A 27795-nucleotide genomic window follows, 5' to 3' on the forward strand; every position below is an offset into this window, starting at 1 on the left:
CCCAGCCTCTGTCCTGTACCATGTCCCCAGCCTCTGTCCTGTACCATATCCACCGCTTCTGTCCTGTACCATATCCACAGCCTCTATCCTGTACCTTGTCCACAGCCTCTGTCCTATACCATTTCCCGAGCCTCTGTCCTGTACCATGCCCACAGCCTCTGTCCTGTACCATGTCCTCAGCCTCTGTCCTGTACCATGTCCTCAGCCTCTGTCCTATACCATTCCCCAGCCTCTGTCCTGTACAATGTCCAGAGCCTCTATCCTGTACCATATCCTCATTCTCTGTCCTATACCATATACTCATCGTCTGTCCTGTACCATGTCCACAGTCTCTGTCCTCAGGGCTGCTGTTAGAAATCACGGGGCCCCATACAGCTTACCTGACAGGCCCCCTTCCCTCATCCGAAAGTGACTGAGGATAGATTTATCAGTCCCTTTCTCTGTAGCCTCAAACAAGAAGCGCTCTGCGACTCATTCACAAGCTGAAGCATAATAAACACAATTTACTATGCTTCACTGATGAATAAAGTTATTGGTAACAATAGCTCACTGTGTTCATTCAGGAAAGGAAGGGGCCAGTAAATGACTGGTATATTTACCGGCCCCTTCCCTCGTTCTCCCTCTTGAAACATCCCCCTGTGTGCCCATAGCAGTGCTGGCGGGAGAGGAGATGAGGGAAGCTGCGGGGGGAAAGCGGCACACAGAGGAACCGGACAGCAGATGGAAGGGGCGCATGTGTTGGAACCAATCCCCCTGCAGTGCAGCCAGAAGGGGAAAGAAGAGGAGAAGCTGGCAACACTGCAGTGGGAGGCAGAAGTGGATCAGTGTCTGCATTAAGACAGTACAGCCAGACCTCCTGCTCAACAGGTGCACAGGACCCCCTTTGAACTGATGGGGCCTGGGCCCAGTACAGGAGGGCTGGCTGTACTGCCTTATCAGCAGCCCTGTCTGTCCTGTACCATGTCCACAGCCTCTGTCCTGTACCATGTCCACAGCCTCTGTCCTGTACCATTTCCCCAGCCTCTGTCCTGTACCAGACCCACAGCCTCTGTCCTGTACCATGTCTTCAGCTTCTGTCCTGTACCATGTCCCCAGCCTCTGTCCTGTACCATGTCCACAGCCTCTGTCCTGTACCATGTCCCCAGCCTCTGTCCTGTACCATGACCGCAGCCTCTGTCCTGTACCATGTTCCCAGCCTCTGTCCTGCACCATATCCACAGCCTCTGTCCTGTACCATGTCCCCAGCCTCTGTCCTGTACCATGTCCACAGCCTCTGTCTTGTACCATTTCCCCAGCCTCTGTCCTGTACCATGTCCCCAGCCTCTGTCCTGTACCATGTCCCCAGCCTCTGTCCTGCACCATATCCACAGCTTCTGTCCTGTACTCTATCCCCAGCCTCTGTCCTGTACCATGTCCACAGTCTCTGTCCTGTACCATTTCCCCAGCCTCTGTCCTGTACCATTTCCCCAGCCTCTGTCCTGTACCATGTCCGCAGCCTCTGTCCTGTACCATGTTCGCAGCCTCTGTCCTGTACCATGTCTCCAGCCTCTGTCCTGTACCATGTCCACAGCCTATGTCCTGTACCATGTCCCCAGCCTCTGTCCTGTACCATGTTCACACCCTCTGTAATGTACCATGTCCCCAGCCTCTGTCCTGTACCATGGCCCCAGCCTCTGTCCTGTACCATGTCCCCAGCCTCTGTCTTGTACCATGTCCACAGCCTCTGTCCTGTACCATGTCCTAAGCCTCTGTCCTATACCATGTCCAAAGCCTCTGTCCTGTACCATGTCCACAGCCTCTGTCCTGTGCCATGTCCACAGCCTCTGTCCTGTACCAAGTCCCCAGCCTCTGTCCTGTACCATGTCCCCAGCCTCCGTCCTGTACCATGTCTCCAGCCTCTGTCCTGTACCATATCCACAATCGCATATTATATACATGTGTATGCCTGCCCAAGTATATGACTTTCTTTACTTCGCTGCTATGAGCTCTAGCCCCAGATCTTTTGTAGACCTACCAATGCCCCTGTGTCTAAATATAAATATGAGGGAAAAAAAGTATTTGATCCTCTGCTGATTTTGTATGTTTGCCCACTGACAAAGAAATGATCAGTCTATAATTGTAATGGTAGGTTTATTTTAACAGTGAGAGATAGAATGACAACAAAAAATCCAGAAAAATGACGCATTTCAAGAAAAGTTATAAATTGATTTGCATTTTAATGAGTGAAATAAGTATTTGACCCCTTTACAAAACATGACTTAGTACTTGGTGGCAAAAACCCTTGTTGGTAATCACAGAGATCAGACGTTTCTTGTAGCTAGCCACCAGGTTTGCATACATCTCAGGAGCGGTTTTGTCCCACTCCTCTTTGCAGATTCTCTCCAAGTCTTTTAGGTTTTGAGGCTGACGTTTGATAACTTGAACCTTCAGCTCCCTCCACATATTTTCTATGGGATTAAGGTCTGAAGACTGGCCAGGTCACTCCAGGACCCTAATGTGCTTCTTGAGCCACTCCTTTGTAGCCTTGGCCATGTGTTTTGGGTCATTGTCATGCTAGAATACCCATCCACAACCCATTTTTAATGCCCTGGCTGAGGGAAGGAGGTTCTCACCCAAGATTTGACAGTACATGGCCCCATCCATCGTCCCTTTGATGCGGTGATGTTGTCCTGTCCCCTTAGCAGAAAAACACCACCAAAGCATAATGTTTCCAACTGCATGTTTGACAGTGGGGATGGTGTTTTTGGGGTCCTAGGCAGCATTCTTCCTCCAAACACGGTGAGTTGAGGTCAAAGAGCTTTATTTTGGTCTCATATGACCACAACACTTTCACCCAGTTCTCCTCTGAATCATTCAGATGTTCATTAGCAATTTTAGATGGGCCTGTACATGTGCTTTCTTGAGCAAGGGGACCTTGCGGGTGCTACAGGATTTCAGTCCTTCACAGTGTAGTGTGATAATTGTTTTCCTGGTGACTATGGTCCCAGCTGCCTTGAGATCATTAACAAGATTCTCCTGTGTAGTTCTGGGAAGATTCCTCGCCGTTCTCATTATCATTGAAACTTCACGAGGTGAGATCTTGCATGGAACCCCAGAACGAGGAAGATTGACAGTTATTTTGTGTTTCTTGCATTTCCAAATAATTGCACCAACTGTTGTCACTTCTTACCAAGCTGGTTGGCCATTGTTTGCAGCCCAGGGGTCGTCTATCCCCGGGCCGTGGCCTTTCTGCAACCGGGCCACTGTGCGGACAGCTGGCATGAGACAACTGGGTGGGTGGGGAGCGACATGACAGAGCCAGGTGGCCAGCATAAGAGAGCGATGGATGGGTGGATGGAAGAAACGAGCGGGCAAGCAGAGATGACTTCATCTCTCCCCCTCTCACATCACCGATCTTCCGCCCTCACAGTCGTGGTCCTGTCAGCCTCAGTGTCGGAGGTGCGGCGGGAGGCAGAGAAATGACATCATCTCTCACTGTCTGCCCCGCATCACCGCTCTCCTGCCTTCATTCAGAACCCACCACTGCACAGAGGCCTGCCACTGTGCTAAATGGACCATTGCTGCCACCAATGCACTGGTGGCAGGCAGCGTGGCAAGTGACATTTCACATATGGTGACAGTCAACATGGCAGGTAGCGTGGCAACTGACAATCCACATCTGGTGGCAGGCGACGTGGCAGGTGGCATGGCAAGTGACAATTCACATCTTGTGGCAGGTGGCATGGCAAGTGACAATCCACATCTGGTGGCAGGCGACGCGGCAAGTGACAATCCACATCTTGTGGCAGGTGGCGTGGCAAATGACAATCCACATCTGGTGGCAGGCAGCGTGGCAAGTGACAATCCACATCTTGTGGCAGGCGGCTGTTCAAGTGACATTCCGCATCTTGTGGCTGGCAGCGTGGCAGGTGACGTGGCAAGTGACATTCTGTATCTGGTGACAGGCAACGTAGCAGGTGGTGTGGCAAGTGACATTCCGCATCTGGTGGTAGGCAACAGTGGCAAGTGAAACGTTCAGGGCTCCCACTGATTCTGCATTATGGTGAGTTGAACTATTTCATTTATCACTACAATGTAATAAAAGATATAATGCGCTTCAATCACCCTGACACCATATCAAGCATGGTGCCGTGATGATTGAAGTGCTAACACCAGCCATTTCCCGCGAAAAATCATTTACACTCCCCCCCGCATTTTGAAATGTGTTTTTCGGGATCATTTTGTTGTTACTCTGTCTCTCACTGTTAAAATAAACCTGCAGCTGGGTCATTGATGATTTCTTAGTCAGTGGGCAAACGTACAAAATCAGCAGGGGATCAAATACCATCTTCCCTCCCTGTAGAATGTACCTTTTATTTCTCTCTTCTTTTTTTTCATCTCTCAAATGCAAGCTTTTTCTGCTGTTCTCAGACTTCATGTTCTAGGGTGGCTACATTCTTTCTCTGTTGTCCCTTATGTATGCAAGTGTAGCCATCCTTTCCTGCTTGCCCCTGAGATGGACTACATATCTATATACAAATGCATTCAGTTCTATGGGAATTGTAGTAAGTATAGACCAGGGTTAATTCACTTAACTGCGATAATGGTATCATTTTACTCATTTGCAGAAATTATCACATATGGTAAATTAAGTCCAATTCTTAAAAAAAAATTCACAAACGGGCCAGAGAGTAAAAAAGCCTGTGATATTTACCACAAGAGTTTTGCTGGCGGTATTACATGCAGGGGACCCCTATGCTGTTTTGGTTGGTTGGTTGCTATGGAGCAGGCCGGGAAGCTGACCGCCTTGTCATTAACAACGGATCACTCATCAGCTGCCAGTAGCTTCCCCTCTGACAGCTGACTGTAAAAAAAAGCCGGCAATTTAAAAAAAGGAAAAACAAACAAACAGCAGAACCACAAGGTGATGTAGCCAGGTGGCCCCGCCCCTTAACTATATAAGGCATGTCAAACACGGAGTCTGCAGTAGGCAGCCAGCCTCCATCGATGGCGGGAGAGTTTTGTGTTTTTTCATTATTTTTCGGGTGCAGCAGGTGCCGTGATTGGTGGTGGATTTACGTCGGGGGACACTGTTTTTTTATTTTTTAATACAGGAATTGTCAAAAACTGTATCTGTGGTTTTATTACTTTTTTTACACATTGTTGGTGAATGGGTAGGGGTACTATGTACCGGATACGTATTCACATGGGGGGGTGGAGGCTGGTATGTGGGGGCCCCCTTCTTAAAGGGGCTTCAAGATTTCAATAAGCCCCTTCCCCGCAGACCCCCACAACCTCGGCCACAGTTGTGGGGATGAGGCCCTTGTCCCCATCAACATGGGGACAAGGTGCTTTGGGGTGGGGGGGAGAGCACCCACCCCCCCATGTTGAGGGCATGTGGGCTGGAATGGTTCAGGGGGGCGCTTGCTCACCTCCCTTTTCCTGACCTGCCAGGCTGCATGCTCAGACAAGAGTCTGGTATAGATTTTGGGGGGACCCCAAACCATTTTTTTTTTTATTTTGGGGGTGGGGCTTTCATAATTTTTTTTATACATTCAGCTGTCAGCGGGGAAGTGGCTGACAGTTGACGAGTCATCCGCTTTTAAGGATGCAGCAGAAGGCTTCCCTGGCTGCACCTTAGCAACCAGCTCAATGTGGTAAATTACCGCATTAAATAATGCAGTAAATACCGTTAAATCGTACAAATAACACATTCAGTATTTAACGCAAAATGTTTAATGAACTGAACACTTGCACAATTGTTACAGCATGTGGTATTCTACCGCATTTTATTAGCCGTTATTTAACTCTTAGTGAATGGACCCGCATTTGACCAGAAATAATGGCACTGCTCGTGCTACATTGGTAGCGGCGAGGTGCATCAGCGGATGACTGGGAGCATACTCAAACAAAAAATAAGCCTGAAAACAACAGTATTTGGTACACTTGATATTTTAGAAAGATTGATGGAAGAAAAATGTGAGTTTAGTGTCACTTTTCCAATCCTGAAATAACTGCATAATAGTCATATATATGGCTATACAGCAGCAGTTCTGGATGTCCAATGAGAGGCACAGTGACACCAAAGTATTTAACGCAAAATGTTTAATGAACTGAACACTTGCACAATTGTTACAGCATGTGGTATTCTACCGCATTTTATTAGCCGTTATTTAACTCTTAGTGAATGGACCCGCATTTGACCAGAAATAATGGCACTGCTCGTGCTACATTGGTAGCGGCGAGGTGCATCAGCGGATGACTGGGAGCATACTCAAACAAAAAATAAGCCTGAAAACAACAGTATTTGGTACACTTGATATTTTAGAAAGATTGATGGAAGAAAAATGTGAGTTTAGTGTCACTTTTCCAATCCTGAAATAACTGCATAATAGTCATATATATGGCTATACAGCAGCAGTTCTGGATGTCCAATGAGAGGCACAGTGACACCAAAGTATAGTGAGTAAAAATGAATTACAAGAAAATCTGATTTGAAATTGTGAATAAAATTATTAATTGTAAAATTACCAAATTATCTTTTTTAACATTTTAGCGATATATATTAAAAAGCATGAGCAGTGTTCCATCTACGCGATTTTGACAATGCTATTCTCACTCGATTCTGTGTGTCCCATATGGAAGCTCATTCACTTGAATGGACTTCCCCATGCATGTTTGTCACTCAAAAAGAAGCTCCTGCTTTTATTCTAGTGACAAGCTTATCGTGAATGGTGCTGTTTGCTGCACAATCCTGTCTCGTGTTTGAGCTTTGGGGTGCACATCCTACGCTGAGCAAACCTATGATTAAAACCATGTATCAAATAAAAATCTTATATGTCCTTAAAACTGAGTTAGGTAAACAATCTAGTTACAGAGTAACCATATAGTTAACCTTACGCAATCTTTTTGTTTTTCCAATAAAAGTTTTTATTAAGCGAATGGATTGTCATAACAAAGTAAGTGACGTAATCAATACAGGCTTACAGGGCATCATACATTTCAATCAGTTTGATCTGTGTTTAAATCAGGTTCATATGATAAAACTTTTCTGTTTATGTGTACAGCCCTTATGACCACTTTAACTGTTACAACCTTTAAAGAAACCAGTAAAACTGGGTCAAATAACACCAGTAACCCCTTACATTTTGTGTGGAATTATTTGGCAATATCACGGGGTGTATTTTATAAATGTGTCTTAAAAGATTAGAACTGTAAAAATAAAATCTAGTAGTGAGAAATAATAAAATTTTAATTAACTAAAATAAAATAACAGGAGAAAAAAACGAAAGGACGAGAGAGGGGAGGAAATGAGAAGGGGGGGGGGGAGGAGTTTTGGTCTATTTGGCTGCCATTACACAAAAAAAAGCTGAGAGGTATGTTTTGTATGTATGCACAGTACCACTTCTCTTGCCTGGTATGTTGGGTAACAAAAATCTGTGAGTTTGCTGCCTTCCACAAGATGGTGCCCTTTGCACCTGCCCAGTAAGATTGGCTATTACAGTGCAGCACCTTGTGATAGGCAGTACAATGGCTGAGAGCACTGACCGCTGTGTTCTGCTGGGAGGGGCTGTTCCCTGTCAGAACACAATAGCACAGCGGGGGAGATTGCTGTACTAACTGCATGTTTTAGTACAGTGATCTGTCAGGTTTTTTCGTTCAGCCCACTGGGCTGAATGAAAACAGGCTGACAGTGTGTACCAGGCCTTAGACTGGATAATGACCACATCATTGGCAACGTTCATAAAAACTGGAAGAAGGCAAAACTGAAATCAGGTTCAATTTTCAAGAGTATCTGAGAAAATAGAATTAAGGATGTGATTGCTTACTTTGAGCAACACAGTGGGGGATATTTACTAAAACTGAAGGACTATGGTGTAGCTGTGCAATGGTAGCCAATCAGCTCCTAACTTCAGCTTGTTCAATTAAGCTTTGACAAAAAACCTGGAAGCTGATTGGTTTCTGTGCAGAGCTGCACCATATTTTGCATGCTTCCTTTTTAGTAAATCTCCCCCATAGTTTTTGCTTTTCCAGTCTTTATGAATGTGGCTCCATTTGTTTCATTTAAAAAGACTTTTACTTAGTACCTGCTGCTGACCCCCTCCAAAACAAAAAATTATCTACGGCCCTGTTACCGGGTGCAGCGGTGCCTTACTCCCGCCCAGTGCCGGACTGGCCTACCAGGATACAGGGAAATTTTCTGGTAGCCTGGCAAGGCTGCCTGTCCTGGGGCCGCTTTGAGGGCAGCGGTGCTTGTAAAAAATATTGGCTGCAGGCCTCGGCATGTCAACTGCGCATGCGCCGCCGCCGCTCGGGCAGCCCTTTTCACGTTCAGTCAGTTTTGGACTGGTAGGCGCATGGACAGTGACGTAATGGCGCCGTGTGGCGCCATTTTTAAATATAGTGCAGCGATGGCACTCTTTGAGATCTCGGAGGTGGCACGTGCCTCTCATCACGGCCTGGTAAGACCCCTCCACAGCCTCTGACATCTGTATCATGTCCACAGCCTCTGTCCTATACCATTTCCCCAGGCTCTGTCCTGTACCATGTCCACAGATTCTGTCCTGTACCATGTCCCCAGCCTCTGTCCTGTACCATGTCCCCAGCCTCTGTCCTGTACCATATCCACAGCCTCTGTTCTGTACCATATCCACCGCTTCTGTCCTGTACCATATCCACAGCCTCTGTCCTATACCATTTCCCGAGCCTCTGTCCTGTACCATGCCCACAGCCTCTGTCCTGTACCATGTCCTCAGCCTCTGTCCTGTACCATGTCCTCAGCCTCTGTCCTATACCATTCCCCAGCCTCTGTCCTGTACCATGTCCACAGCCTCTATCCTGTACCATATCCTCATTCTCTGTCCTGTACCATATACTCATCCCCTGTCCTGTACCATGTCCACAGCCTCTGTCCTGTACCATGTCCACAGCCTCTGTCCTGTACCATGTCCACAGCCTCTGTCCTGTACCATTTCCCCAGCCTCTGTCCTGTACCATGTCCACAGCCTCTGTCCTGTACCATTTCCCCAGTCTCTGTCTTGTACCACGCCCACAGCCTCTGTCCTGTACCATGTGTTCAGCTTCTGTCCTGTACCATGTCCCCAGCCTCTGTCCTGGACCATGTCCCCAGCCTCTGTCCTGCACCATATCCACAGCCTCTGTCCTGTACCATGTCCCCAGCCTCTGTCCTGTACCATGTCCCCAGCCTCTGTCCTGTACCATGTCCCCAGCCTCTGTCCTGTACCATATCCACCGCTTCTGTCCTGTACCATATCCACAGCCTCTATCCTGTACCTTGTCCACAGCCTCTGTCCTATACCATTTCCCGAGCCTCTGTCCTGTACCATGCCCACAGCCTCTGTCCTGTACCATGTCCTCAGCCTCTGTCCTGTACCATGTCCTCAGCCTCTGTCCTATACCATTCCCCAGCCTCTGTCCTGTACAATGTCCAGAGCCTCTATCCTGTACCATATCCTCATTCTCTGTCCTATACCATATACTCATCGTCTGTCCTGTACCATGTCCACAGCCTCTGTCCTCAGGGCTGCTGTTAGAAATCACGGGGCCCCATACAGCTTACCTGACAGGCCCCCTTCCCTCATCCGAAAGTGACTGAGGATAGATTTATCAGTCCCTTTCTCTGTAGCCTCAAACAAGAAGTGCTCTGCGACTCATTCACAAGCTGAAGCATAATAAACACAATTTACTATGCTTCACTGATGAATAAAGTTATTGGTAACAATAGCTCACTGTGTTCATTCAGGAAAGGAAGGGGCCAGTAAATGACTGGTATATTTACCGGCCCCTTCCCTCGTTCTCCCTCTTGAAACATCCCCCTGTGTGCCCATAGCAGTGCTGGCGGGAGAGGAGATGAGGGAAGCTGCGGGGGGAAAGCGGCACACAGAGGAACCGGACAGCAGATGGAAGGGGCGCATGTGTTGGAACCAATCCCCCTGCAGTGCAGCCAGAAGGGGAAAGAAGAGGAGAAGCTGGCAACACTGCAGTGGGAGGCAGAAGTGGATCAGTGTCTGCATTAAGACAGTACAGCCAGACCTCCTGCTCAACAGGTGCACAGGACCCCCTTTGAACTGATGGGGCCTGGGCCCAGTACAGGAGGGCTGGCTGTACTGCCTTATCAGCAGCCCTGTCTGTCCTGTACCATGTCCACAGCCTCTGTCCTGTACCATGTCCACAGCCTCTGTCCTGTACCATTTCCCCAGCCTCTGTCCTGTACCAGACCCACAGCCTCTGTCCTGTACCATGTCTTCAGCTTCTGTCCTGTACCATGTCCCCAGCCTCTGTCCTGTACCATGTCCACAGCCTCTGTCCTGTACCATGTCCCCAGCCTCTGTCCTGTACCATGACCGCAGCCTCTGTCCTGTACCATGTTCCCAGCCTCTGTCCTGCACCATATCCACAGCCTCTGTCCTGTACCATGTCCCCAGCCTCTGTCCTGTACCATGTCCACAGCCTCTGTCTTGTACCATTTCCCCAGCCTCTGTCCTGTACCATGTCCCCAGCCTCTGTCCTGTACCATGTCCCCAGCCTCTGTCCTGCACCATATCCACAGCTTCTGTCCTGTACCCTATCCCCAGCCTCTGTCCTGTACCATGTCCACAGTCTCTGTCCTGTACCATTTCCCCAGCCTCTGTCCTGTACCATTTCCCCAGCCTCTGTCCTGTACCATGTCCGCAGCCTCTGTCCTGTACCATGTTCGCAGCCTCTGTCCTGTACCATGTCTCCAGCCTCTGTCCTGTACCATGTCCACAGCCTATGTCCTGTACCATGTCCCCAGCCTCTGTCCTGTACCATGTTCACACCCTCTGTAATGTACCATGTCCCCAGCCTCTGTCCTGTACCATGGCCCCAGCCTCTGTCCTGTACCATGTCCCCAGCCTCTGTCTTGTACCATGTCCACAGCCTCTGTCCTGTACCATGTCCTAAGCCTCTGTCCTATACCATGTCCAAAGCCTCTGTCCTGTACCATGTCCACAGCCTCTGTCCTGTGCCATGTCCACAGCCTCTGTCCTGTACCAAGTCCCCAGCCTCTGTCCTGTACCATGTCCCCAGCCTCCGTCCTGTACCATGTCTCCAGCCTCTGTCCTGTACCATATCCACAATCGCATATTATATACATGTGTATGCCTGCCCAAGTATATGACTTTCTTTACTTCGCTGCTATGAGCTCTAGCCCCAGATCTTTTGTAGACCTACCAATGCCCCTGTGTCTAAATATAAATATGAGGGAAAAAAAGTATTTGATCCTCTGCTGATTTTGTATGTTTGCCCACTGACAAAGAAATGATCAGTCTATAATTGTAATGGTAGGTTTATTTTAACAGTGAGAGATAGAATGACAACAAAAAATCCAGAAAAATGACGCATTTCAAGAAAAGTTATAAATTGATTTGCATTTTAATGAGTGAAATAAGTATTTGACCCCTTTACAAAACATGACTTAGTACTTGGTGGCAAAAACCCTTGTTGGTAATCACAGAGATCAGACGTTTCTTGTAGCTAGCCACCAGGTTTGCATACATCTCAGGAGCGGTTTTGTCCCACTCCTCTTTGCAGATTCTCTCCAAGTCTTTTAGGTTTTGAGGCTGACGTTTGATAACTTGAACCTTCAGCTCCCTCCACATATTTTCTATGGGATTAAGGTCTGAAGACTGGCCAGGTCACTCCAGGACCCTAATGTGCTTCTTGAGCCACTCCTTTGTAGCCTTGGCCATGTGTTTTGGGTCATTGTCATGCTAGAATACCCATCCACAACCCATTTTTAATGCCCTGGCTGAGGGAAGGAGGTTCTCACCCAAGATTTGACAGTACATGGCCCCATCCATCGTCCCTTTGATGCGGTGATGTTGTCCTGTCCCCTTAGCAGAAAAACACCCCCCAAGCATAATGTTTCCAACTGCATGTTTGACAGTGGGGATGGTGTTTTTGGGGTCATAGGCAGCATTCTTCCTCCAAACACGGTGAGTTGAGGTCAAAGAGCTTTATTTTGGTCTCATATGACCACAACACTTTCACCCAGTTCTCCTCTGAATCATTCAGATGTTCATTAGCAATTTTAGATGGGCCTGTACATGTGCTTTCTTGAGCAAGGGGACCTTGCGGGTGCTACAGGATTTCAGTCCTTCACAGTGTAGTGTGATAATTGTTTTCCTGGTGACTATGGTCCCAGCTGCCTTGAGATCATTAACAAGATTCTCCTGTGTAGTTCTGGGAAGATTCCTCGCCGTTCTCATTATCATTGAAACTTCACGAGGTGAGATCTTGCATGGAACCCCAGAACGAGGAAGATTGACAGTTATTTTGTGTTTCTTGCATTTCCAAATAATTGCACCAACTGTTGTCACTTCTTACCAAGCTGGTTGGCCATTGTTTGCAGCCCAGGGGTCGTCTATCCCCGGGCCGTGGCCTTTCTGCAACTGGGCCACTGTGCGGACAGCTGGCATGAGACAACTGGGTGGGTGGGGAGCGACATGACAGAGCCAGGTGGCCAGCATAAGAGAGCGATGGATGGGTGGATGGAAGAAACGAGCGGGCAAGCAGAGATGACTTCATCTCTCCCCCTCCCACATCACCGATCTTCCGCCCTCACAGTCGTGGTCCTGTCAGCCTCAGTGTCGGAGGTGCGGCGGGAGGCAGAGAAATGACATCATCTCTCACTGTCTGCCCCGCATCACCGCTCTCCTGCCTTCATTCAGAACCCACCACTGCACAGAGGCCTGCCACTGTGCTAAATGGACCATTGCTGCCACCAATGCACTGGTGGCAGGCAGCGTGGCAAGTGACATTTCACATATGGTGACAGTCAACATGGCAGGTAGCGTGGCAACTGACAATCCACATCTGGTGGCAGGCGACGTGGCAGGTGGCATGGCAAGTGACAATTCACATCTTGTGGCAGGTGGCATGGCAAGTGACAATCCACATCTGGTGGCAGGCGACGCGGCAAGTGACAATCCACATCTTGTGGCAGGTGGCGTGGCAAATGACAATCCACATCTGGTGGCAGGCAGCGTGGCAAGTGACAATCCACATCTTGTGGCAGGCGGCTGTTCAAGTGACATTCCGCATCTTGTGGCTGGCAGCGTGGCAGGTGACGTGGCAAGTGACATTCTGTATCTGGTGACAGGCAACGTAGCAGGTGGTGTGGCAAGTGACATTCCGCATCTGGTGGTAGGCAACAGTGGCAAGTGAAACGTTCAGGGCTCCCACTGATTCTGCATTATGGTGAGTTGAACTATTTCATTTATCACTACAATGTAATAAAAGATATAATGTGCTTCAATCACCCTGACACCATATCAAGCATGGTGCCGTGATGATTGAAGTGCTAACACCAGCCATTTCCTGCGAAAAATCATTTACACTCCCCCCCGCATTTTGAAATGTGTTTTTCGGGATCATTTTGTTGTTACTCTGTCTCTCACTGTTAAAATAAACCTGCAGCTGGGTCATTGATGATTTCTTAGTCAGTGGGCAAACGTACAAAATCAGCAGGGGATCAAATACCATCTTCCCTCCCTGTAGAATGTACCTTTTATTTCTCTCTTCTTTTTTTTCATCTCTCAAATGCAAGCTTTTTCTGCTGTTCTCAGACTTCATGTTCTAGGGTGGCTACATTCTTTCTCTGTTGTCCCTTATGTATGCAAGTGTAGCCATCCTTTCCTGCTTGTCCCTGAGATGGACTACATATCTATATACAAATGCATTCAGTTCTATGGGAATTGTAGTAAGTATAGACCAGGGTTAATTCACTTAACTGCGATAATGGTATCATTTTACTCATTTGCAGAAATTATCACATATGGTAAATTAAGTCCAATTCTTAAAAAAAAATTCACAAACGGGCCAGAGAGTAAAAAAGCCTGTGATATTTACCACAAGAGTTTTGCTGGCGGTATTACATGCAGGGGACCCCTATGCTGTTTTGGTTGGTTGGTTGCTATGGAGCAGGCCGGGAAGCTGACCGCCTTGTCATTAACAACGGATCACTCATCAGCTGCCAGTAGCTTCCCCTCTGACAGCTGACTGTAAAAAAAAGCCGGCAATTTAAAAAAAGGAAAAACAAACAAACAGCAGAACCACAAGGTGATGTAGCCAGGTGGCCCCGCCCCTTAACTATATAAGGCATGTCAAACACGGAGTCTGCAGTAGGCAGCCAGCCTCCATCGATGGCGGGAGAGTTTTGTGTTTTTTCATTATTTTTCGGGTGCAGCAGGTGCCGTGATTGGTGGTGGATTTACGTCGGGGGACACTGTTTTTTTATTTTTTAATACAGGAATTGTCAAAAACTGTATCTGTGGTTTTATTACTTTTTTTACACATTGTTGGTGAATGGGTAGGGGTACTATGTACCGGATACGTATTCACATGGGGGGGTGGAGGCTGGTATGTGGGGGCCCCCTTCTTAAAGGGGCTTCAAGATTTCAATAAGCCCCTTCCCCGCAGACCCCCACAACCTCGGCCACAGTTGTGGGGATGAGGCCCTTGTCCCCATCAACATGGGGACAAGGTGCTTTGGGGTGGGGGGGAGAGCACCCACCCCCCCATGTTGAGGGCATGTGGGCTGGAATGGTTCAGGGGGGCGCTTGCTCACCTCCCTTTTCCTGACCTGCCAGGCTGCATGCTCAGACAAGAGTCTGGTATAGATTTTGGGGGGACCCCAAACCATTTTTTTTTTATTTTGGGGGTGGGGCTTTCATAATTTTTTTTATACATTCAGCTGTCAGCGGGGAAGTGGCTGACAGTTGACGAGTCATCCGCTTTTAAGGATGCAGCAGAAGGCTTCCCTGGCTGCACCTTAGCAACCAGCTCAATGTGGTAAATTACCGCATTAAATAATGCAGTAAATACCGTTAAATCGTACAAATAACACATTCAGTATTTAACGCAAAATGTTTAATGAACTGAACACTTGCACAATTGTTACAGTATGTGGTATTCTACCGCATTTTATTAGCCGTTATTTAACTCTTAGTGAATGGACCCGCATTTGACCAGAAATAATGGCACTGCTCGTGCTACATTGGTAGCGGCGAGGTGCATCAGCGGATGACTGGGAGCATACTCAAACAAAAAATAAGCCTGAAAACAACAGTATTTGGTACACTTGATATTTTAGAAAGATTGATGGAAGAAAAATGTGAGTTTAGTGTCACTTTTCCAATCCTGAAATAACTGCATAATAGTCATATATATGGCTATACAGCAGCAGTTCTGGATGTCCAATGAGAGGCACAGTGACACCAAAGTATAGTGAGTAAAAATGAATTACAAGAAAATCTGATTTGAAATTGTGAATAAAATTATTAATTGTAAAATTACCAAATTATCTTTTTTAACATTTTAGCGATATATATTAAAAAGCATGAGCAGTGTTCCCTCTACGCGATTTTGACAATGCTATTCTCACTCGATTCTGTGTGTCCCATATGGAAGCTCATTCACTTGAATGGACTTCCCCATGCATGTTTGTCACTCAAAAAGAAGCTCCTGCTTTTATTCTAGTGACAAGCTTATCGTGAATGGTGCTGTTTGCTGCACAATCCTGTCTCGTGTTTGAGCTTTGGGGTGCACATCCTACGCTGAGCAAACCTATGATTAAAACCATGTATCAAATAAAAATCTTATATGTCCTTAAAACTGAGTTAGGTAAACAATCTAGTTACAGAGTAACCATATAGTTAACCTTACGCAATCTTTTTGTTTTTCCAATAAAAGTTTTTATTAAGCGAATGGATTGTCATAACAAAGTAAGTGACGTAATCAATACAGGCTTACAGGGCATCATACATTTCAATCAGTTTGATCTGTGTTTAAATCAGGTTCATATGATAAAACTTTTCTGTTTATGTGTACAGCCCTTATGACCACTTTAACTGTTACAACCTTTAAAGAAACCAGTAAAACTGGGTCAAATAACACCAGTAACCCCTTACATTTTGTGTGGAATTATTTGGCAATATCACGGGGTGTATTTTATAAATGTGTCTTAAAAGATTAGAACTGTAAAAATAAAATCTAGTAGTGAGAAATAATAAAATTTAAATTAACTAAAATAAAATAACAGGAGAAAAAAACGAAAGGACGAGAGAGGGGAGGAAATGAGAAGGGGGGGGGGGGGGGGGAGGAGTTTTGGTCTATTTGGCTGCCATTACAGAAAAATGGTTTCCCTGGAATCTAAACTATATTAGGCATGTTCTCCGTTAGAACCTGAGAGTGGGTTTGAAATGGGAATATCAAGATAAAGCTCTTATCTAAGGTACTTAGCCAATCTGCATCTTGTGGAATTTATCATTTTTTTCTAAGGCCATAGCCACTGTCTCTTCCATCCTGTAAAATGAATCAACCTCAGAGAGCCATTCCGTTATTTTAGGTGAATGTGTATGTAGCAATACCCCCGAAGGAGCTGCTGGTTAGATTTGGGCTTACCGTTACCTTCTGTTCTCCTCGTTTCACGTCTAGGGGTGTCCCGTGGCAACTCGAGAGACTGACAACAGATCCACTTGAATGGATTTTATTTGCAAAACGTAGACAATGAACAGTCTCTTAAATTGGTATCAGAGGGTTGGAAAGGAAGTTCAGGTACTCTTAATGTCAAAGTCAAATTGTTGAAGAACTTGTTTACTTTGACTGCATCCAGAGAATAGCAATTCACAACTGGATGTTCACTCAAGTTGGACAGTCCTTCTCTCACAAGGCCTAGCAGCCAACAAGGTGCTTACTCAGGAACAAGTCTCTGCCACAGATGTTGTTGTAGAACATACAAGATAATGTCTCTGCCACAGATGTTATTGTAGAACACGTAGGAAAACTAACTTGAAGAACACTCGTAGGATACCTGAATCTTTCAGCGGGGTTGGCGATATCCACGAGACCGGATTCTCTTGGGTACTTCAGCCCTTCCAGGCTCTTACTAAGAAACCAACCCATACGTGGTCTTCTTCTGAAAAGTCCTCCCCTGGAATGCTTGAAGTTACTCAGTCTCTCCCAAACCGAAGACGGCACCCAACCACCTCAGAATCCTCCTTTAGTTTCCTTGCCTCGGGCTAGCCAGCTCCGAGACATCAAAATCGGGTGGATCCTCACCCCAGGCCATAGCTTTCCTGGGGGCTGGTCAGGAGGACCAGGACCATGAAGTCAATACATCCTTCTGGATCGTAAACCCAGAACCACGTGACGTCTGCATCTTAAATACCCTCTCCCAGAAAGCACAGCGAGAGCACCACTCCCACTGGGTGGGCTCCGAGAGAGAGTAACTTAAGCACCTAACCAGACCATAGTTCCATGCCTGCCAAAAGAGACAGTGCCCCCCTGTGGCCAGGCTGAACATCTCACAGTCCAGTCAGACTGATGCCAAAGTCTAATTTAGACAATTGTACCCAAACCAAACTCAGTTCAGGCATAACTTTAACTTTGAAAAACGCATAGCGCGTGCTCTTCAGGAGCCGCCGCTATATGTAGATTTCCAGTACCTTGGAATGATTGTTTTTGCTGTGTTTAGCATGTGGCGCACAACCAATTTTTTTGCACCTACTCAATGAGTAATTGGAGATATGTAGTAAACAGCATTCTGGTGTAAGCTCTAACTGAGTCTCTGTTATGGCCTGTATCTATGCACAGACCTCATCCCAGAAGCCACACAGGAGAGGGCACTCCCACCAGATGTGCAGCATGGAGCCTTTGTCAGTGCCACATCTCCAACATACATCTGTTGCATCTGGGTACCATGCATGCAATCTGGCCGAAGTAAAGTACCAGTTCGTCAGAACCTTATATGAAGTTTCCCGCGTGCCCGTGCTAATGGAGCATTTGTGTGCCATGAACCTTACGCATTCTGACTCTGCTAAATTTTGTCAGGACATCTAAGTTTCAATGACCTCTGTTCATAAAAGGGTGAAATAAGATATACACTGCTTAGGTTTTAGACGTGTAAAGAATAGACAACTAAGTAAAACCACCAAGCAGAGATAAGGAGAGTTGTGATCTTATGGAAGGATTATGCAGTAACCATACTAATGTAGTACAGGCCCCAGACTGGGCTGGCTGTAATATCCCAGATTCCATTCCCCGTGAGGCATATGGCAGCCAGGCACACAGTAGTTCACAATCACTCAAGTCAGAAATCAGGCAGTGCGTGTCTTTTGCAGTTTATTTGCTGGTTTAACTTGGGTAGGGTGCGGGTAAGCCTAGGAATCCTCCAAAACTAGTAGAAACACAAAGGAGGACACCTGCAACTGTTCTGTCTCTTCAGGGTGCAACCACCCTCTTGAATTCAGAATAAGAGAACTACAATGCAGAGGTATAACCTGAGTCAGAACTGTAATGAGCTTTCCCAAAGGTGGTAAGGAAATTCTTTAAGATCCTTAAAGTGTTACTAAACCCACAACAGTAAAATAAGCATGTATATGCAGTAAAGCATGCTTGTTATACTCACTGTGGAACCTAAGGGGTTAATCCTCTGCATTGTGTAAAAAGGCTGCTTGATCTTGTATGCACAGATCCTCCCCTCCTTGCACAGTCCCCCTAGACAAGTCCACATAAGACAGAGCCTTTAGAGTCAGGCTGCGCATGCTCAGTTTGGGGGGCATTGCTAGAGGGTTTTTTTTTCTTGGGAGAGTGCATGTGATCAGCACAGACCCAATCGGCCCTGTCCAGACATGTACAGACAGAGGGTTAAGAGCCCTGCATCCTGACAGAACAGCTCAGTGCAGTATGAAAACTCCTCCTACAGGCTTCACCAGGAGCTGATAGAAATCGCAAGACTGCTATATACTGCTGATGAGTAAAGGTATTTAGCTGTCTATATTTACTAAAATAGTTGCATTTCCATGTTGTGTGTACTGTGGAAGACCAGATATAGTGAACGCAGAGTCCTGGGTTAGTAACACTTTAAACCTAGTACTCACTGTGCTCTGGGCACTATAATGCTTCTTGTAGTACCAACTAGCCTCTGTACTGGATGCCTCCAGATACAGAAAAAATGATTTATTTTTCTCTGTAGCTAGCAGCACAGAGGGCCTGAGCCCTCAGCTTGTCTTGTTTCCCAGAGGAAAAAGGACCTGCTGTTTTAGGCCCTAGCCTATTTATGTACCTCTCTGCCCTCTACTGGGCATTCTTCCTGCCAGTGATTGGCTGAGGCTGCATGAATATGCAGGTGAGGTTCTGCCTCTCCCACTCACTATACTCAAGAAATTACGGGAATTTGCAGGGCAAAGTAGTTGAGCCTGCACCAACTATAGCAACCTAACTAGGTGGGTGTTGCATAAAGCAATCACAGTTTTGTCAATCTACATTATACATTAAACTGTTACATGCTGATCTGTGATTGGTTACTAGGGCTTGAAGCATATCGTTGCCCTTTTCATGTCACTAAAAAGCCATTGGGGTACATCCAATTAAATTGTGTCATCTAATAAAGGGATATGTGATGTTTTATATATGGTATTATACGTGTATGTACAGTATTTGATTCACTATATCAACGTATTACCTTCCAGCGCCTCCGAATATATTGCTTCCTTAAGTTCTCCAAGTTTATAATGGACTTTTTTCTTACAAAGAGTTGATGCTTATCTTTCGGCTGTAAAGGAGAAAGCAAAAATATTACCTGATCAGTTATACTGTACATTAAGTTGATATGTGCCTATGCATGTGTGTGTATATATTTTATTGTACACATGGAACTTTATAAAGAATAGAATGTTTTTTCACAAAATTATTGTATTGAATGCAGTTTAAACATGTGTTCAAATAAAAATTGTATATGTTGCCTACAACCAAGAAACATAACATATTTTCAGATAATATACCCGTTTGCATCTGATTTGTAGATGTGGGGCAATACAAATAGTAGACAGCAACTCGAAGGAGCAGAATGGTAAACTATTCTTGAACAACTTATTTTTTAACAGTGTATTTAGTGTTCAATCAGGAAAGTCATACTAACATTAATTCAAAAATCTGCTAGTTTATGGCCAGCTTAAAGTGACTGTAAAGGTACAATTTTTTGAAAAATAGTAAACATGTCTTATTTACCTGCTCTGTGCAATGATTTTACTCAGAGAGGCCCTGATCCTCCTCTTCTGGGATCCCCTAATGGCATTCCTGGCTCCTCCTCCTCCCTTCCGAGTGCTCCCATAGGAAGCCACTTGCTATGGGGGGGCACTCGTGCGGGCCACAGTTAGGGACTGTATCAATGGGCTTTTGTTTGGGCTTTGAATGGGCTTTGCATACAGTACCCATAGAAATCTATAGGGGTGCAAAAGCTAATTGAAGCAGGAACATTCAGGTCCAGGAGATCAACTGCAGGTCAAATGCACCTGTCAATGAATTCTGAAGATCCCAGGAGAGTATCAAACCGGTGTCATCAATACAAGCCCAAAGCCCAGCAACATAGACTTTTATTTATTTTTACTTTTCCTGCCTCCAGCCTCCTATCTTTTATGCTCACTTGTCCTTAATCCAGTGAGATATTTCTGATTAGATCATACAGCAGCTTATAAACATCTTCTGAGACAGGCCCACTTTTGATCTCTTTACTCTCTATATTTCTTTGGAACAAATTAGAACTCTCCATAGGAATGAATGAATGCTGTACGACCTAACGGCGCTATCTCACTGATTCGGAAACAGGTAAATTAAAGACTAAATGGGGAAGCTTGGGTTAGAAAAGGGTACAATGTTACAAATACTGTACTAAATATAGTTACATAGTTAGTAAGGTTGAATAAAGATACCAGTCCAACCTGAGTGAGTGTCTACAGTTGTCCCTATCCCTGTAAATTGTGTCTCATTAAGATGCTCCTTTATTATATTTATTTAAGGTACCCATATAGCGCCATCAATTTACGCAGCGCTCCACACATACATTGTTCACTCACTTTGGTGCCTACCCTCAAGGAGCCCACAATCCAGGGTCCCCATTCTTATTCTAGGGCCAATTTTGGACAGAAGCCAATTAACCTACCAGCATGTCTTTGGAGTGTGGGAGGAAACCGGAGTACCTGGAGGAAACCCACACAGGCACAGGGAGAACATGCAAACTCCAGGCAGGTAGTGTCGTGGTTGGGATTCGAACCAGCTAGTGCTACCCACTACACCACTATGCTGCCCCAATATAACTTGTAATATTTTTCCACCTTACCTTTAAACTCTAAAAAACAGAATTCAGATAATAAAGTACAAAGACTTGCTTTTTAACATTTAATAATTATAAATGATTTTGTTCAGAAGAAGCAAAAATGGTTGGGACCTAATGAAGCAAACACATTTATGAGATGCTTCTTTTCTCTGTCACTTTGTCAAGTACCAAATACTTTTTTTGTTATAATTTTCAGAAAACAATGTAAAATTTTATCCTACAGCTGGACTTCGGTTGAACAGCTTAACAAACATATAAAATACGTATACAGAGAAGTTGTATGTGCATGCAGCTAGACATGATTGTCTCCTAGTGTTGTCTCTTCTTCTCCCAGTCTGGGTGATGGTGGTATATCAACAAAAAGGAATGCAGTTAGGCTAGCTCAACAGAAATATACACTGTTTGCCATCCCATGTAAAAAAAAAAGAAAAAGTGCACAGGAAAATTGAGCTATTAGTCCTGAAATGTCAAAAACAAGTTATTTTACTAATATATCATATTAATAACATTTCCTGACAGACTCCATGGCAGCAACGTGTGGGTTAAGTCCCGCCTCCACTACCCATAGGACACTACTCCCATAAATCTTTGCTCCCTGCCCCTGGCCGTGTTCTTTTTTTGTCCTCCTCCGAAGGACCCAGAGGTGGTCTTTCTACCTGAAGATTTATCATCCCCACGATCGAGGTCGGCCGGTCTGCGACTCTGGGTCTGGAAAGTCGCATTACTCCGCTAAGCCCTAGCTATTAGCAGGGTATGGAGTGGGCAGTGGAAGAGGCGCTGTGAAGAAGCCCATGTCCTGGCCACTGGCAGGCAGGCTGCGCATTGGTCGGATAGCCAGCTATTAGCAGGTGACCTGTTTTGCCCCCTGGAAAGTCCGGTGTCATCTTACCTTATCTTCGGCCGAGTGATCGATCGTGGTGGGAGTGGTGAGAGGTTCTAAAAGTTCTTATGGCAGCAGTTTTTGTATTTTTTATCTGTCTTCGTTTGTTTCTGTTTGTTTGTATGTGCAGGCATGGCGGCTGGTTCTTCCGCGTTCCAGCCGCCGTTCTACTTCCGGGTTTGCGTTTTCGGCCGTACTGCGCATGCGCGAACGTGGTTGAGATCGAGGCTTGGTTTCGCGCATGCGTGATAGCGGCAAATTGCCGCTGTTTCGCGCATGCGCACAGGCACGGCGGTGACATCACAGGGGCTGGCTATTTAAACGGGGAATTAGTCTGCAAGCTTTGGGAATGCTTGCGGGCTGTTGCGGTGACTTCCCCCTGCCTCTGTGTTGCATCTACTGGTAAGTGGCATTCTGGGACAGGGTGGCTATCCCTTCCCTGTCCCTTGCACTGATCCCTTGTCATCTTTTCAGCGCGTATGGATATCGCTGAGGACATGGATTCTTTACCGCCTGTTTGTGGCCAGCCCTCTCATAAAAGGTATTTCTAATGTTCACCTGAAGGTCTGGTGGGGGAGGGGTAATTATCTGTTAGCTCTGTCCTGATGTCTTGTTTATTGTGGTTTCTTGTCTTGTTCTTGTTTCAGCCCTTCCAGGTCAGAACAGCATCGCAGCTCTCATAGAGGGAGCGACTCCTCCAAGTCGCATCACCGGCACTCCTCTTCCAAATCTAAACATTATGGTTCCTCCTCAAGATCAGGACACCGTAGTGAAGAAAGATCGCACTCCTCAAGGACTCAATCTATTCACTCAGCTAGTGCCTGTTGGGGGTGCAGAGCTCTTGTACCGGCAGGAAAATCTTTATGCGATCCTTGCTACGCCAAGGCTTCCAATGAAAGGGGTGACGCGGATCAACAACTTAAAACCCTGGTGGAAAAAGTTGTTAAGGAGTCCCTCAGAAATATTGAGGGCCAGTCCTATGTTCCCCCGGCAGAGCCGCCACTTTCTCCAGGAAGGGAGACTCAGCTGCAGGATACTTGGGAATCCTCTGCGCATAGCCACCCCTCAGCTGCCATATCTGACAGTGACTCTGATGAAAGTGATCCCTGTGTGGGCTTTGATTTCGCTCTACTGCCTCCTCTGGTCAGAGCTGTTAGAGAGACACTGAACTGGGAAGATTCTGTGGCTGCTCCTTCCAAACAAAGGAAATTCTTTAAGCAATTAAAGAAGGATCGGATTAATTTTCCTTTTATCTCTGAGCTAGGTGAGATTATCACAGATGAATGGGGCAAGGTGGAGAAGAAAAATTCCATGCTATCGAAGGCTTCGAAACTCTATCCTTTCAATGAAGAAGAGGTGAAGCATTTGGAGTCAGCGCCATTGGTAGACGCAGCAGTCATGAGGCTGGTGAAACATGTCACTCTTCCCTTAGAGGATACCGTGTCTTTTAAGGACGTTCTGGACAGACGAATTGATGCTGATTTGAAGAGAGTGTATCTCACAGCAGGAATGGCCTGTAAGCCAGCGCTAGCTCTGGCCGCTATGTCCAAAGCAATGGAGATATGGACAGATAGTGTAGATGAGACACTTAGAAATATCTCTGAAGATACAGCTAAGAGCTCGCCTATCCAAGAGCTTAGGCTGGCCTCCGCCTTTCTTGGGGAGGCCTCTATCGACATCATACGCCTGGTGGCGCGGGTGATGCTTTCTTCTGTTACGGCTAAACGGGCTCTTTGGCTCCGCCCTTGGCTGGCAGACCCAGCCTCAAAACAAGTATGGTGCCGCATCCCCTTTGAAGGGTCCTCCCTTTTCGGCAATAAGTTGGATGAGGCTATTACCCGAGCCACTGGTGGGAAGTCGGGGTTCCTCCCCCAGGACCGGCGTTTGCAAGCCCAGAGAAGGTCTTTTCCAAAGAGACAGTACCAGGAACGAGCCAGGGAAGCTCGCAGTTACAGACCAGGCCGTGAATTTTCCAGGTCCTGGAAATCAAGGCAATCCTCTTTTAAAAAATCTACAAAAAGTGATTTGAAGGGAGAGAGGGAACCAACTAAATCCTTTTGAGGTTGGGCCCGCTCAGACAGGGCAGGTGGGGGCTCGTCTTTTCCACTTTCGCCATGTCTGGGCGGCCTCGATCCAAGACTTCTGGACCGTCAAGACCGTCTCCTCAGGTCATGTTTGGACCTTCAAGGAATCTCCCAGACTCAGATGGGTCCCCACCTCTCTCCCGGCCTCAGACGAAAAAAGGCTAATTCTTCTAGCCTACGTGGAATCTCAAGGCGCCATTATCCATGTTCCAGTCATTCAGCGAGGCATGGGAATCTACTCTCCTTTGTTTATGGTCCGGAAAAAGAGCGGGGCCTGGAGGCCGGTCATAGATCTAACCCACTTGAACAGTTTTATCAAAAAAGAAAAATTCAAGATGGAGTCATTATCCACAATTCAACAATCTGTCCAAGCAGGGGACTGGATGGTCTCCATAGACCTCAAGGACGCCTATTTTCATGTCCTAGTTGCAGAAAATTACCAGCAGTATCTCCGCTTCTCCGTGGGAGAAAGCCATTTTCAATTTACTTGCCTTCCCTTCGGGCTATCAACTTCTCCTCGTGTATTTTCAAAAGTACTGTTGGCAGTGGTAGCTCTTCTGAGAACCAAAGGGATTCGTCTACATCACTACCTAGACGACCTTCTGTTGTTGGCTCAAGACAAGGATCAACTTCTGGTACACAGAAAGCAGGTCATCTCCACCCTACAGGAATTCGGGTGGATCTTGAACTTGGAGAAGAGCCAGCTGGTCCCATCTCAGCGGCTGGTGTTCTTAGGGGCCCTATTCAACACTGTCAGAGGCACCATCTCATTACCAGAAGAGAAGTTGTCAGTGGTCAGGGACAGAATCCGTCCAGCCCTCTCTGCCTCTCATCTCCAGGCTCTCCAGTGCCTGAAAATTATAGGCACTATGGTAGCGACAATTCCGATGGTGAGGTGGGCACAGTGGAGGATGAGGCCCTTTCAGAAGGGTTTCCTTCATCTATGGTCAGGCAGCAAAACCCAGCTGATTCGGATCACCTTATCCATGAGGAATTCCCTTCTGTGGTGGCTCCAACGGGAAAATCTCTGCAACTGCCATTCCATTCTCCCCATCTCATGGGTCACCATAACAACAGATGCCAGCAACAGGGGTTGGGGCGCCCACTGTCTGGCGGAAGTGGCTCAGGGCACCTGGATTCTCCCCTCCAGGGGGACGGTGTCGAACATCCTGGAGTTAAGGGCAGCCTTTCAAGCTCTGCTAGCCTTTCGGCATCTGATTTCAGGAGCCTCGGTCTCACTCAGGCTAGACAATACCACAGCAGTGGCGTACATAAGAAGGCAAGGGGGTACCCGAAGTCTATCCCTTCTCCAGGAGGTGGAACCAATCATGACCTGGGCTCAGAGGAACCTGAAGGATCTGACAGCATCCTATGTCCCAGGGATTCAGAACGTTCAGGCAGACTTTCTAATTCCGATGTTGGGGACAAATCCCAAGGTGACCTCTGTTTTCCATGAAAACCAGGAAATCACTCTTCCTACCTTCAATTCTGCTGGAAGTCAGGATCCACATCCACTCGATTTGGGAGTTACTCTAAAACAATATCTGGATATTACAGCTTCTTTTCGTCAATCTGACTTCCTCTTCGTGCTATTTAACGGGAAAAGTAGAGGCGCCAAGGCCTCCGTTAGATCCATCGCTGCTTGGGTGGTCCAGGCAATTCAATGGGCTTATAGAGAGAAGGGCTTGGCTCCTCCTGAGGCGGTTACAGTTCACTCTACCAGAAGTCTCTCAACCTCATGGGCGGCTTCGCGCCACGTTGCACCTGATGTAATCTGCAGAGCGGCCTCCTGGTCTTCTATTCATACTTTCATGTCTCACTATTGTGTTGAACCAGCATCTTTATCCTCTGTTGATTTTGGTTTGAAAGTCCTGTTGGCCGACAGTGTTAAATAAATCTTTTGTTCAGCATTTTGCCCACCCGGGTGTGTTTGGCGAGTTATTTCCCACACGTTGCTGCCATGGAGTCTGTCAGGAAAATGGAAAATTCCTATCAAAATACTTACCGTAATTTTCCTTTCCTGATGGACTCCATGGCAGCAGGAGTTCCCTCCCAAATGGCTGGAGTAGGCTAGTTACCGAACACGGCCAGGGGCAGGGAGCAAAGATTTATGGGAGTAGTGTCCTATGGGTAGTGGAGGCGGGACTTAACCCACACATTGCTGCCATGGAGTCCATCAGGAAAGGAAAATTACGGTAGGTATTTTGATAGGAATTTTCCATTATATAAACATGCAAAGAAGCATAATAGATTGCAATGGGAATATCGTCACAGCCTTTGAAGAATAGGGAAGGGTGCGTATTACTGCTGAGCTATCCTGCATTCATTCTCCTTGATATATCAGTACTTATTTATATACTTTCTGAATAGGGGTTAGCTCCAGTTTTCCCCCGGAGTTCTCAAATTTACATAGTTAACTACCGTTTTTTGATAATAGGGATTACAGGAGGCTGATACAAAGTGAATTCTTGTTATACTTGCATTTAAATGCAAAAAAATACTTTTTAATAATACATCTCTTTGATAATTAGTGTTTTATATCTGCCTGGAGTTCAGCTCTAATGCCGCATACACACGATCAGAATTTTGGTCGGAAAAAGCTCTGATCGTTCGGAATTCCAATGGGTTTTCGCTCAAGCTGTTTTGCATACACACGGTCACACCAAATTCCGACCGCCAAGAACGCGGTGAGATACAACACGTACAGCGGGACTAGAAAAAGGAAGTTCAATGCCCAGTAGCCAATAGCTTCCATCTCATAGTTGAATCTGAGCATGTGTGAGCTTTTGCGCGTCAGAATTGCATACACACAATCGGATTTTCGATAGAAAGTTTTTCCATCTTAAAAATTGAGAAAATGCGCTCAAATTTTTGCTGGTGGAAATTCGGCCAGCTAAATTCCGAGCATACACGCGTTCGCAATTTCCCGATGAAAAGCTCTCATTTGTATTTCGCTGGCCGAAATTCCGATCATGTGTACGCGGCATAAGGAGGACATCAGCCCAAATGTTATGCCTCGTACACACGAGCCGAATTTCCACCGGAAAAATCTTGGATGATTTTTCCGACAAAATTCCACTCAAGCTTGGCTTGCATACACACGGTCACACAAAAGTTCTCAGAACTTTCGACCGTCAAGAGCACAGTGACGTACAACACTACAACAAGCCGAGAAAAATAAGTTCAATGCTTCCGAACATGCGTCAAACTGTTTCCGAGCATGTGTAGGAATTTTGCGTGTCGGAACTGCTACAGAAGATTGGAATTTCCGATTTGAACTTTTTGCGATGGAAAAATAGAGAACCTACTCTCCATCTTTTGCTGGCGTAAATTCCGCCAGCAAAAGTCCGATGGAACATACACACGGTCAGAATTTCCGACCAAAAGCTCACATCGGACTTTTTCTGGCAGAATTTCGGTGTATACGGGGTATAACTCTTTTTTGAATGGGTGAAATCGAATAAAATATATATAAATATCTGATAAAATTATAATTTTTTTTAAGTGGAAGTAGGAAGTTCATATAATCAAATTTAATTTAGAAAGAGAAGAAAGAGAACAGTCATTGAATGTTATCCAACAAAAATTCTGAGAACATTCCTTAGATTATTCTTAGCTTCCTGTCCTCATGTATGACCTTGAGGGAGCAGCTGAATTAACCTAGAATGTGATGAGTTCCATGTGCAGATCTCATT

General features: G+C 46.2%; 1 protein-coding gene across 1 annotated transcript in view; it reads right to left on the reverse strand.

Annotated features, from left to right (window-relative positions):
* Window positions 1-27795, reverse strand: part of DAPK2 (death associated protein kinase 2) — a 162794-nt gene that overhangs the window by 19253 nt on the left and 115746 nt on the right. Inside the window, exon 10 of the mRNA XM_077469643.1 lies at window positions 19487-19576. Coding sequence (XP_077325769.1) covers window positions 19487-19576 — 90 coding nt within the window. The remainder of the gene's footprint in view (window positions 1-19486; window positions 19577-27795) is intronic.

The sequence above is a fragment of the Lithobates pipiens genome, unplaced genomic scaffold, assembly GCF_037356315.1.
Source record: "Lithobates pipiens isolate NorthernLeopardFrog02 unplaced genomic scaffold, aLitPip1_a1.2 Scaffold_8, whole genome shotgun sequence".
Lineage (NCBI taxonomy): Eukaryota > Metazoa > Chordata > Amphibia > Anura > Ranidae > Lithobates > Lithobates pipiens.